The sequence below is a fragment of the Schistocerca cancellata genome, unplaced genomic scaffold (genome assembly GCF_023864275.1).
Source record: "Schistocerca cancellata isolate TAMUIC-IGC-003103 unplaced genomic scaffold, iqSchCanc2.1 HiC_scaffold_818, whole genome shotgun sequence".
Lineage (NCBI taxonomy): Eukaryota > Metazoa > Arthropoda > Insecta > Orthoptera > Acrididae > Schistocerca > Schistocerca cancellata.
Window position 1 is genome coordinate 59,086 of NW_026046829.1, and position 13,522 is coordinate 72,607.

The window sequence follows — 13,522 nt, forward strand, 5'->3', positions numbered from 1 at the left end:
TTGACATGTGGAAGAAGAAGAATATCAAGTGATCATGCAGACACTGCAGATTATTTCTTGCCTGGTGTGAATATCCAATCACTGATAGGTGCTAAGGAAAAACGGTATGGTAAGCATTGAGAGTAGAGATATTCATGTACATTTCCACATAAAACGTGGAAAGTGCAGTTGAATGAGTAACGAAACTTTTTGCCTATAACCACATTCTATTCGCTTTCCACGTAGGACACTTCCCACCTGTGGAGAGAGAATACACATAAAGGCTATAGCTATGTGTACAAGTTATTGCTCAGCTGGTAAGGTGGTAGACAAAGTAAAACAAATACATTCGTTGCAATAGCGCAATTGACGGTAAAAAATAAAATGAATTCACACAAAAAATTTGTTACCATCCCCACAATAGATATATTGTAATAAATATTTGGTCTACATTTATCTTCATGAAATTAGCAAGTAACACTACTGCTAAGAGTTTGTTTAATTTTAGTCTCCCTCTTCCTCTCCGTGTGTGTGTGTGTGTGTGTGTGTGTGTGTGTGTGTGTGTGTGTGTGTGTGTGGAAAAGTCACTGATTTCGGTTTGCGACTGGTTTTTGAGAAGAGTGACCAAACGTTGGGGTACTTGCATAAATATCGATTCTACACTTTTTACCATACACACACTACCCGATGTTTCGGACATTAACATCGTGGGTAAGTTGGTGTTTTGAATATTCTTCATAGTTTAAGTTGCATTCTTAAATTTTACAATCCTGCTTGAGAATCCTGTTTTACATTACGCTTTTAACTGCGCCTGCCTGAACCCAATACTGTATGGTTGATGAGGCCGTCATCGCTGACTGGAGCCATTCCACATCAGTACAGCAATGCTGTCTTACAGTCTGCATGTGTGTCAGTGTTCCATGATTTAATGTTTATAAGTTGCCACAGCACATTCTTTTGACGAACACACACTCATCGCGAAGTGGAAGAGAGAGATGTTAAAATGTGTGTGCTAATTGCCTGAACTATTGCAACATTCACGTCAACGACTATCACTTTACATGATAAGTATTATAATTAACGTGTCATATTACTGAAGCTGGAGAAACTTTCTCAGTCTGGGATGTACTACTGAGAACCATAAAAAATTTACGTATTGACAAATTAGAACTGGCTCTTGTCAGTATAAAACATATAAAACATATGTAGCACTATTGTACTATTGCCATTCAGCAATTAGCCTATTAGAGTACTGTGATCAGACGGAAATTTACTGATATAGTACACCTCACAGGCAATCAAGTCTGGGGAAAGGTTAAACTATGCTCTGTCCGCCTATAGCTTTAATTATTTGAATGTAAACTCTGAACATCAATGTTACACAACTGATTCCATTGCTCGGCTGTATTACGTGCTACACTTCACAAGGAAATTGCATTTCAGAATCAGAATCGATGTTAGGTGTATGTACTGTGTGGGACTAGTCTTTCTTAATGCACATTTGTTAGTGGTGGGAGGCAGTACCACACAGCAAGGGTCTGCTAAAAAGAGTAACAGCCCTACGAAACTACGATCTACCAAAGAAGGGGCTTACAGGCGTAGTGTGGACGATCTTTGTTAACACTGACAAACACAGATGACACAGGTGTTACGAACAGGTGGTACATTAAAATGGCGGACATATGTTTTCCTCGACCAAGGACCACAAACTAATGTACCATGTATCAAAATTCTGTATCGAGACTTTTAATAACTGAAGGAACCAATGGATAGAGCAGACTTAAACCATACCCCATTTAAGAAGTTCCACCCCTAAGAACTTTCAGAAATCAATGGACCCATGAAAATTTACTATATTACAGGATATACAATGATTTCCGAACTTCTTTTCCTGTTTGGAGCAGCTTAGAAAGGACTCTTACATTCTGCCTAAATGCGATTTAACTGACACTGTGCACCTATAAACTGGACAAGCGTTTGCCGGGTTTAAAACTCCCTGATTATCTACATTTGATGGGCACTCGTTTGCAGAAGTTTTAGACCATACTCAGTACGGAAATTCGAGAATGTTGGGTGGAAGAGCTGCCAACACACAGGAAGATGTGGAATGTTAATATTTGTGTTATAAATTCGCCAAATCTCTCAGCTAGAAGAATTGCAAGAAGGAACAGAGCTAATTGTTGAAGCTATAAAGAGATAATTTACATGAAAAAGTAGATATTTATTGAAATACGAGAATATACCCGTTTCGTATTTGTCAAATTATTTGTTGGGGAAAGAATTAGACGTTTGTGATTTAGATTTAAATTTTAAGTTAAAAGAAAGCTGGATGTTCTTAAAACTATACCAAGCAAACACTGTGTGTGTGTGTGTGTGTGTGTGTGTGTGTGTGTGTGTGTGTGTGTGACTATATATGCAAAATACATAGTTTACCCTGCCATAAGAAGAGATTCTAAAAAGTCTGCTACTTACAGTGATCTACATGTGGTATTTGGATGGTGACTAACAGTAATGTAACGTCAGTTCGTGGAGTCTAGGGCAATTGTTTGCCTTTTCTCTGTGAAACATGAAGTCAGGATAAGAATAGTACTACTACTACATACGAAGCAAAATGTGCAACAGTGACAGGAAACTAAGTAATGTTTAATTAAAGGCGCAGAAATGCTTATTTGATCATTGCTCTAGAAAACTGTTAATCAGTCTTCCTTATATTATTGTCATCAAAAACTGCTGGCCTTGAGATATGAAGTGCTTTTATCTCAGACTGTCACAGCACAATTTCGCGATCGTTCGACAGTACACCTGTACATGGAGGGTACTTGATACCTCAAAACTCCACACATGAAGTCGGTAGCCATAATATTTGAGTAACTTCAAGAAAGTAATCTATTAAGAAAGAAAAAAACGTGGAGCATTATGAGATGCTATACTAGGAAATGCTAAGGTTAGAAACGAGGAAGACTTGTAGGTGGAGGCGCTGTATAAGGACAATCAAATTGGGAAGCTGACAAGGATAGATAGTTATTCCCTGTGAGTACTGGCGATTGTTCGTGTTTCTGATGTCCCTGTTAATACATAGCGAACAAATGAATATCTAACTAGACTCATTTGGGACTGCTACTAGTACAGTTTTTAGAACAGTCGACTTGAAAAAATTGTTACGGTACAGGAGAACTTTGCTAGCATTGATATTACGTTAAAGTGATTGAATGTTAATGACCCATTACTGGAAATAGCCTCGAAAATTAGACATATAATAAAAATATTAGAGCAATTTAAGATTATAGCCATTACGTTCTCCTCTGCTGAATGTTCCATGCACCTGTCAAGTCAGCCTTATCGCGGCTGGAGGTAGGACTTACACTTTAGTTCAGTATGGATGCTGGCCGATCATTGCAAGAGTCATTCTCGTGTGAGGCACAGAGATGCTGGCCTCGTATTCTGAACTGAGCAGTCGGGGCAGTGTCTCAGCACAGATCTATCTCTAGGCGAGCTGTAGTTCCTCTTGCCACATGCTGTTAGCACACGAGAGGCTGGGGTGGCGACAGTTTAGACACTGCAGACTATGTGTAGAGCAATTCGTGATAACAGACTTTATGAACATGATTTGGACTATTACATTGTATTTTAGGTGGTTTCAAATAAATTACGTCCCTATCCTATTCTGATACTGTCCCTAGTAGTGATAGTAGCAGCACAAGGACAGGAAATTTTTTCGAGTGCAATTTTTAAATATCTCTTACCTGCAGGAATATGATCTTTACAGTGAAACGAACTTAGTACGTAGCAAGAGCGTATTTGTTGACGTTTGAAAATTGTTTATAGGGGAATATCTGTGTATTTGTTACAATATTACAATATTGTAATCATTAAACAATTGTTATCTTCGGCCCAGAGACTGGTTTGATGCAGCTTTCCATGCTACTGCGACCTTCATCCTTGTGAATCTGTTTAGTGTATCTCTTTGTCTCCCTCTACGATTTTTACCCTACACGCTGCCTTCCAATACTAAATTGGTATTCCCTTGATGCTTCAGAATATGCCCTACCAACCGATCCCTTCTTCTAGTCAAGTTGTGCCACAAATTTCTCTTCTCTCCAATTCTATTCAATACCTCATTAATTACATTGTCTAACCATCTAACCTTCAGCATTCTTCTCTAGCACCACATTTCGAAAGCTATTTTCTTCTTGTCTTAACTATTTATCGTCCATGTTTCACTTCCATACATGGCTACACTCCACACAAATACTTTCAGAAAAGCTTTCCTTGCCATTGCCAGTCTACATTTTATATCCTCTCTACTTTGACCATCATCAGTTATTTTGCTCCCCAAATAGCGAAACTCATTTACTACTTTCAGCGTCTCTTTTCCTAATCTAATTCCCGCAGCATCACCCGATTTAATTCGGCTACATTCCATTATCCTCCTTTCAAGACACTGTCCATTCCGTTCAGCTGCTCTTCCAGGTCCTTTGCTGTCTCTGACAGAATTACAATGTCATACAGTAAAGCTGCATGCCCTCGGGAAAAATTAAGGCTATAGTTTCCCCTTTCTTTCAGCTGTTCGCAGTACAACACAGCAAGGCCGTTTTGGTTAGTGTTGCAAGGCCAGATCAGTCAATCATCCAGACTGTTGCCCCTGCAACTACTGAAAAGGCTGCTGCCCCTCTTCAGGAACCACACGTTTGTCTGGCCTCTCAACAGATACCCCTCGGTCTAGTATTTACGTGGATCCTGGGTTGACCATTCTCGAAAGTGGGACAAGGTCAAAAATATAGCAAATTATCACAAAACTGTAAATAGCAATGGCAAGTGATCTTACGTTTGAGTATTTACAGATAATGACGAATACTCTCCTGCCAAGTGTGCTGATCTAGAAGCTTTAAGGTGGCCACTTTGGATAATTGGTGGTATTAAGTATTTGCCATAGCTTTTAGGGTAAGTGAAGGGAAGGAATTTGTTTTCGCGCCGTTTTTATGTCATCCTACTGGCCTAGATCAATGGAAGGATGATCAACTCTGTCTTCGTATGTTCAGTGTGATGGATGACTATTTTCACACCATTAGTTAGGTCGTAGAACTGGCCTACATACATGAATGGCAGAAAGGGCATCCTTACCTTGACTCGTTATAGGTATTAGCTTGTATCGTGACGTCGAATTCACCACATACGATTGCCTTAGATGTATCGATGGGTTGCACTGTGATCTTGTCTTTGAACTGTCTGTTCCACTATTAGTGCAGATTGTAAATTCAGCTGGCCCTGGCCCTATACTCACCTTCCTATATCCTCTAGCGTCCGTAGGTATGGGAGATGCCTATAGTCTAAAATATATTTTTACTCTTTTTTTCGACCGCTTTAGCGAGAGCTCCTGCCGGTATCACAGGGTATACATTCAGCTCATGCTGTTCGTCATTTGTTTAAACTTCTTCACGCCATCAACAGGTGGCAGCAGCAGTAGCAGCATCAGGAAAGAGTGTTACAATGGCATGCAGCATGTCGAATTAAAAAAGGTAAGTATTCTTATCTTTTGCAATTTCACACATTTCGAAGGATACTTTTATTCGCAAATGGTTTCATTTAACCTGTAAATAAATATCACTACCAAGAAACTACTCTTCATGAACAAAATGTTCTCCTTAATTGCAGGTATCATCCCTGATACCTCGGGACTATTACTATAGATCTCCTGCCATTGTTTACTTGGTTATGGTGGCGCGTGTGTTTGTATCTTCATTTTTTGCTAAATGTTGTTCTCTTTGCTGTCGTTATCCTGTATTAAATTGTGTGTTTCTCTTACATGTAAATATATTGGGTATTTATTGTGTTACTTTAATGAAAATAATGAACCCAGTAATCCCAATTTTCCTTGCTGTAGACCTAACTGATGAACTTTTGGCAGTCGAAGATCCAAATATTTCTCACTTTGATTTGTCTGAAGATGAGCGTGATATAGCTGTCAGATCACTAACTCCAGCAGCTGATGAGTCATCATCCGAATCAGATAACAATGGAGTACCTTTGAGTGAGATTCAACAGAGGTGCAAAATGGAGAGACATGACAGAGTAATTAGTTGCTAGATACAAATTTTTATGTCATATTTAACGTATAGTTTGAAAAGACTACGTTATTTTACTTTAATTTCTAGGTTTAATCCTGAAGTACCAGAATTTGCATCACCTGAAATTCCAACTGTGAAGTCACCATTTGAATATTTCACGCAATATATTGACCAAAGATTATTTGATGATATGGCTTATTAAATAAATTTACGTCATGTTACACTAACAGTAGAGTCAATGAACGGTACTGGAGCAGAATTAAAGTTTTGAGTGGTTAGTATGCTGATTGCATTACTGGGGTTCCCTAGATTGAGAATGTCTTGGGAAAGGAGAACACATCCATTGATTGCAGATACAATTATCAGGGACATGTTTTACCTGGTAAGAAATAATCTCAAACTAGTTAATGATAATGCTGTATCAGAGGAAATCAAACAAATTGGCAGTTATTCGAAGATACGACAACTCCTTGACCGACTAAGAAACGCATTTCGAAATCATACCCGACCAATTCATGCACGTATAGATGGGCAGATGATACAGTTTAAAGGTCAAGTAAGAAAGAGACAGTATGTAAGGGTCAAACCTCACCCAGTTGGCTTTAAGAACGCTGTGCTATCTACATCTAACGGTATACTACTTTTTGATATACCAAGAAAGGGTAAAGATATCGAGTCTGGAAAAATTCTAGTACCTGACAACCTTGATATTGGAGGGAAAATACCCAATGACAAGCGGAACTGACAAATGGACAGTACACGTGATCCACAACTTCATAGATTTTGCTGTTGCAGCAGTTTGGCTAGAATATAGCCAAGCAACGCAAAGTAATAAATTTATGAGAACGGACATCATGCAATATTAAGCTTTCAAGCTTGCTGTTTGCACAAAGTCTTATTTTCTACAGTTTGTCAGCAAGAGCAAAGATCAGACTCAATCGATGATTATGATGAGGGTGGTGGTGATGAAGGTCTACCAGCAAAACGTGCAAGAGCACCAAAAACTTTACCATCTCTGCCATTCAGGGTATCAAATGCTAAGCACATGCCTCAGATGAACAACATACAGGAAAATAGATTAAAATGCTGATTAGAGGGTTGTAGAGGTCTAAAGTTTGTACGATGTAGCACGTGTCAAATGTTCCTGTGCTTTACGTCTGAAAGAAATTGTTTTTTCTTTTTCACAAGAATTGAATTTGAACCTATGTTACGTTTTTCAGACAAAAATAGGATTCACAGAATCCTAGAGCTAGAGCACTTGCCCGCGAAAGGCAAAGGTCCCGAGTTCGAGTCTCGGTCCGGCACCCAGCTTTAATCTGCCAGGAAGTTTCAAAAATAGGATTATTTTATATGTTAAAAATTTTGTTTTAACGCTCATATGTATTTCTTTGTATTAACTTAGGCCGCGGGTATCACATGATTCATTAATCATTTTACTCATTGTTTAGTGTCTTGACCTCATTTCCTCATTCATTCTTACGCAGTTGAAACTTCATACAGATGTCTCCATCCACAGCGATCTTCGATCTATGATACCAACTGAAAAAACCTTAAAAGTATGGAAAAATGAAAATAAAATTTCTCCTCCTTATTTTTGTCTTATTTGTGTCCTTATCGCTTGTGAATATCAGCTTCAATAAAATCAAACCTTGGAACAACAAATGGCTCTGAGCACTATGGGGCTCAACTGCTGTGGTCGTAAGTCCCCTAGAACTTAGAACTACTTAAACCTAACTAACCTAAGGACATCACACACATCCATGCCCGAGGCAGGATTCGAACCTGCGACCGTAGCGGTTGTGCGGTTCCAGACTGTAGCGCCTTTAACCGCTCGGCCACTCCGGCCGGCCCTTGGAACAACAATCAGGACTCTAGAGGATACAGCAGGCAGGCCTGTCAGCACATTTAGACAAATGCAGGATGTCATTTATTGAACTATATGAAATGCAATCGTCATAACTTCTGAACAGTTTACGTCAGGACGTTAAAACTGCACGATTGTACATGGGGCATGATGGGAATTAGGATGGTCTGGTTTAGAGACGAAGCCCACTTTCATTTGGATGGGTTCGTCAATAAGCAAAATTGGCTCATCTGGGGGACTGAATCCGCATTTCGCGATTGGGAAGTCTCTTTACCTTTAACGGGTGCCTGTGTGGTGTGCAATGTCCAGTCACGGAATAATCTGTGCGATATTTCTTGATGGCACGGCGACTACCGAACGGTACGTGAAGGTTTTACAAGATGATTTCGTCCCCATTACACAAAGTGATCCTGATTTCGACAAGATGTGGATCGTGCAAGACTGAGCTTGACCCCATCAAAGCAGTAGAGTGTTTGATGTCCTGGAGGAGCACTTTGGGCACCGCAGTCTGGCTCTGGGGTACCCAGAGGCCACTGGCATGGGCCTAGATTGGCCGCCATATGCTCCGGATCTGAACACAAGTGACTTCTTTTTGTGGGATTGTATTCAACACAAGATGTGCAGCAATAATTCCGAAACCTTTACTGAGCTGAAAACAGTCATTCATTCAGGAGGTCGGTCATCGACAGCATCGATGTTCCGACACGTCAGCGGGTCATGCAGAATTTCGCTATTCGTCTGAGCCGCATCATCGCCAATGATGGCAGGCATATCGGACATATAACACCTTAGATCCGAATATCTGTAGTGACACGTATACGTTGAATAAAGTGTGCATGCCGTAGTTTCTAATTTTTTTTCATATAGTTCAATAATTGTCACCCTGAATCAGCTCTATACTGCCACATCTAATTAGATCTCGCCTGCAGATAAGCAAAGTGATTTGCCGTCTTTTCGCCTTTCCAGCAAAAGCACCACCGACGTCAATTTCATGCACGTATTGATGGTTCCACGTCACAAACAGTGCCCTCATTGAGCCCCTGTAGGGCGTGCTAAAACCTTCGAGAGATTCTCTATCCACTGAAGTTGATATTTTCCGTATGTATTCTGAAACCCTGGAGTTACTGATATATCCCTACACATGCTGCCCCCTCGTTACATCGAAGAATTTATAATTTTCATTGTGCTATACCTGGTATCGGCTGCTAAAAAATTCAAAAACTCACCTGAGGCCTCATTGTAGTAAACAGTGATGCGCTCCAGCTGCAGGTCGGAGTTACCGACGTAGACACCATTGGAGTCTATGCCATGCTCTTCAGATATTGTTTCCCAGAACTGAAATACGGGCAAAACACGTCACACTGTAAAAATTGTCATAAGTAACAGTGTGATTTTACCGCATTTACACTTTCACATCTATGTATATAATTTGCAGGCCATGGAGTGGTACGTGGCGGAGAACAGAGACTAGAGACTGTGTTCGTCATTTGGCCCTTGTTTGCACCTGTAGAGGAACTGTCGATACAGGCCCATACAGTAATTTAACTCAGTTACGTTGCCAATGAAGAGAGGAAGCACAGTTATTTCGATAGCTGCATCACGATGTCAAACACGTGGAAAGTTGCTAGTACATTTGTCAGTCAATTCCCCCCACCAAATTAGACTGAAATAATAATTAGTTTCCATCATTGCATCAGTGTCTAAACTTTCATCGGCGCGCCTTCTGCTGAGCAGAAATTTCTCACGAGACACGTAAGAGCACCTCTACACCTACAGAGGTACTCATTAAGTCTCTAGACGTTGTGTGGTAGAGGGTATATCGAGTATCACTATTTTCTACCCTCCTCCCACTCTGTTCTGTTCTCAGATGGTGAACGTCAAGAAAGATCTGTAGCAAAATCATTACGATTGAATGAGCAAGGAACAGGCTGGAGGGTAGAAGAGCAAAATAAAAGACATGAATAAAAGATCGTTTAGGAAAGTATGTCACAGTGTCTTTTAACTTAGAGGGGAGAGAGAGAATGGGAACGGAAAGGATATTTTCAGAACGAAGAATCAGTAACCACATGGGGATTTAAAAGAACTATTTCATAGGTACCGGTAGGATTGATAGAGGATAGTAAGGAAAAAAGTGAGACTTGAGGCAGACATTACATTTTTTTATTAATCTTCGGAGTATGGAGTGACAGGCAAGTGAGACGAGAGTGTAAGAGAAAGAGGTGGGAGTGGAAATTCAAGGTGAGTAAATATTAGAAGATATCTTTTGCATTGTTTTTGGAGGATAGTCATAGATGTCTACTTCATCCCAGGCTTCAAGAATGCAGTCTCAATGGGCATTAGCTGTAGCCAATTGGTATCTTAGTTATCTGACAGTGATTAAGATACCTCAGCACACAGTTTCTCCATGCGATTCGAATCGGCAGCTAGTGTCGTTGAGAGTCCATAACGTTAATGCCCATGTTGGACAGCTGTTGCCGAACGAATGTGGTTTATGCAAAAAGACAATGATGATCTCGTAATGTGAATTCTCGTTCACTGTTTAGTATTTCCATTGAAGACAGTATCAATTACGTCAATATATTTTTCTACAGTTCCCTCAATTCTGAATCACTCTTAGCACCTTCCCAGAAACCCATCCCTAGCTTGAGACAGATAGCCACCAACTCCTTGTCGTTCCTACGTATTCTTCACGATGTCTAGTCCGTAGCGGTCTGTAAACTATTCTTCGATCGTCGTAGCTGCTGGAAAACACCTTCTGATCAATGAGAATTACGTTTCCCGAAGCCGCATTCAGATGGAGCTCCGCGAATGAAAGCCAGTATAAAGCATTTTCCTGACTGATTCCTATTTTACAGCGTATCTTCGTGCGTGCACACTGACAACCCAAGACTCGGGTTTCAGGAAATGGTCTAGAAACCAAGTACTTTGAACCGATCCCACATAAAACTAACTTATGGATCTAATCAGCAAATGCCTTTACAAACAATGCTACTATAACCCAAGTCTGAGTCATGTCACGCATAATATCCTCAGTCGAGATGATACACTTTCCCTTTGACGGTACAATGTTGTTGTCGATGGTTGTGGTTTAAGGGGCTAAACAACGGGGCCACCCGTCCCTCCTCACTACGAGAGAAACATTTCATAGGTAAGAATCGAAAACAATGGTGACTAGGCTGCTAAAACTAAATAAGCAAGTCAGAGTTTAAAGCGTCATGACAGTAGTTGTACCAAAACAGGTAAAAGAAAAGAGAAAAACCACTTAGCATCTTGCACAAGGGGGGCTAAGAGCACAAAAAGGTGAGGGGGAAGAAAGGAATCGGTCGGTTGGTTGGTTGGTTGAGGTTTAAGGGATCAAACAGCAAGGTCATCAGTCCCTTGTTTCAAATGTGGTCCATTCCGCCAATGTGACATCTCAGGAAAGTCAGAACAATAAAAGGGAAAAGGCTAAAATCGTAAAGGGGCAGTCATGTTGTCAATGGTAAAAACAAAACGAGGAAAGTCAGCAAGAGAACGAACCCAACGCTATGCTGAAGCATCATAGGCAAGACCACCTGTGACTTAAAAGGTACAACCGCTGGAATGTAGAAGTACGTATGGGAAAAGGAGACTAACCAATCCTTAAAAAAGGTAAAACCAGAGTAAAAGGGGAAGAAAAGAGGATTTCGGTCAGGGAGGTGAATCGGGAATCTCCGAACACTGCTTACAGTGGGAGACACCCAAACACTCACCGCCCTGCCCCAATACCAGAGAGATTAAAAACCTTAAAACTGAGAATAAAAACCACTTTCCCGAAGGAAACCGAGAACCAGAGAGACCATCCAGGAATCGTCAGCCAACATCAAAGGTAAAGTGTGGGGGAGTCTGGACTTAGCACGCAGAGCCAAAGAAGGGGGCATTCAACCAAAATGTGGGCTACTGACTGAAAGGGTCCACAACCACAAAGTGTGGGTGGCTCATCACGCAAAAGAAAACCATGGGTCAGCCTGGTATGGCCAATGCAGAGACGACACAGTGTGGTCGAGTCCTTTCGGGAGAGGCGAAAGGAAGAACGCCACGGGCCTGGTGTCACCTAAATCGCACGAAGTTTATTAGACAGGGGAGTAGCCTCCCAAGAATTGGCCCATGACTGTGCGAAGTGGGATTTGATGTGAAGCCGTAAATCCGCTGCATGAGAGGTTACAGAAAACGGGGGCAAGTGACTGCTCCCCCAGCCAAACGATCAGCGAGCTCATTACCTGGGATACCCACATGGCCAGGGACCCAAAGGAAGTCAATGGAACAAGCAGCACGGTGAATATCAGCGAGATGGTCATGGATGGCAGAGACCAAGGGATGGCGCGAAACACACTGGTCAATAGCAAGAAGGCCACTCATCGAGTCCGTACGTAACAAAACGCGGTTGTGTTGGGACTGTTTAATGAAGGTAAAGGCCTGGGAAATTGTCATCAATTCCGCAGTAAACAACCCACATGTAGGTGGCAGCAGATGATTTTCCGTTCCGACAGAGGACGTGAAGGCATACCTCACATGATCAGCAGATTTAGAGCCATCAGTGTAAAAAACAACAGCATCCCGAAACTCCCATAAAATTTGGCGGAAAAAGAAACGGAAAAACACCGGGGGAATGGAATCTTTTGGACCTCGGCGGAGATCCATCCAAATTCGAGGCCGAGGAACTAACCAAGGGGGGGGGGGGGGTGGAGGGGAGGGAGCGAGGAAGGCAGGACAAAGAAGGAAGCTGAAAATCACGGCAAAGAGACGCAAGGCGGAGCCCAACCGGTAAACACGCCCGAGGGCGGGAGTCGGGTGGGCGACGTCCATGGTCTGGGAACAGGATAGAATAGGAAGGATGAGTGGGAGAGGAACGGATAGCGAGTGCATAAGACACCAGAAGATGGGACCGCCGAACAGAAAGGGGGGGGGGGATCCCAGCTTCAACCAGGAGACTATCAACAGGGCTAGTAGGGAAGGCACCGGTGGCCAAACAGATACCACGATGGTGGACTGGATCCAGCACATGCAGTGTGGAAGGAGCAGCTGAACCATAAACTTGACAACCATAGTCCAAGCGAGACAGAACTAGAGCACGATAAAGACAGAAGGAGGGAACGGTCCACACCCCAAGAGGAGTGGGCAAGGAAGCGAAGGACATTGAGTTTACGAAAACATCCTACCTTCAGATGTCTGATATGGGGCAGCTAAGTAAGCTTGTTTTCAAAAAGAAGACCCAGGAAACGAAACTGTGGGACCACAGGCAATCGTTTGGCATCGGATAGAGCTCTGTATCAGAGTGGATCGTAGTACAGCGACAGAAGTGGACCACCCGCGATTTTAAAGGAGAGAATTGAAACCCATGTGAGAGGGTCCATGGAGAGGCACGCCGTATAGCTCCCTGGAGCTGCCGCTCTGCAGATGCCATCGAAGAGGAACTAACCCAGCTGCAGAAATCATCCACATACAGGGCAGGGGCGACCAAAGGACCGACAGAAGCCATAAGTCCATCGATAACAATGAGGAAAAGGACACTCAAGACAGATCCCTGTGGGATGCCCGTCTCCTGCGTCCGTGGAGAACTAAAAACAGTACAAACTCGAACACTGAATGACCGATG

At 42.0% G+C, this 13,522-nt stretch overlaps 1 protein-coding gene across 1 annotated transcript in view; it reads right to left on the reverse strand.

Annotated features, from left to right (window-relative positions):
* Nucleotides 1-13,522, reverse strand: part of LOC126143525 (tubulin beta-3 chain-like) — a gene marked incomplete at its 3' end in the record, with an annotated part of 80,549 nt that overhangs the window by 41,301 nt on the left and 25,726 nt on the right. Inside the window, exon 2 of the mRNA XM_049915432.1 lies at nt 9,135-9,243. Coding sequence (XP_049771389.1) covers nt 9,135-9,243 — 109 coding nt within the window. The remainder of the gene's footprint in view (nt 1-9,134; nt 9,244-13,522) is intronic.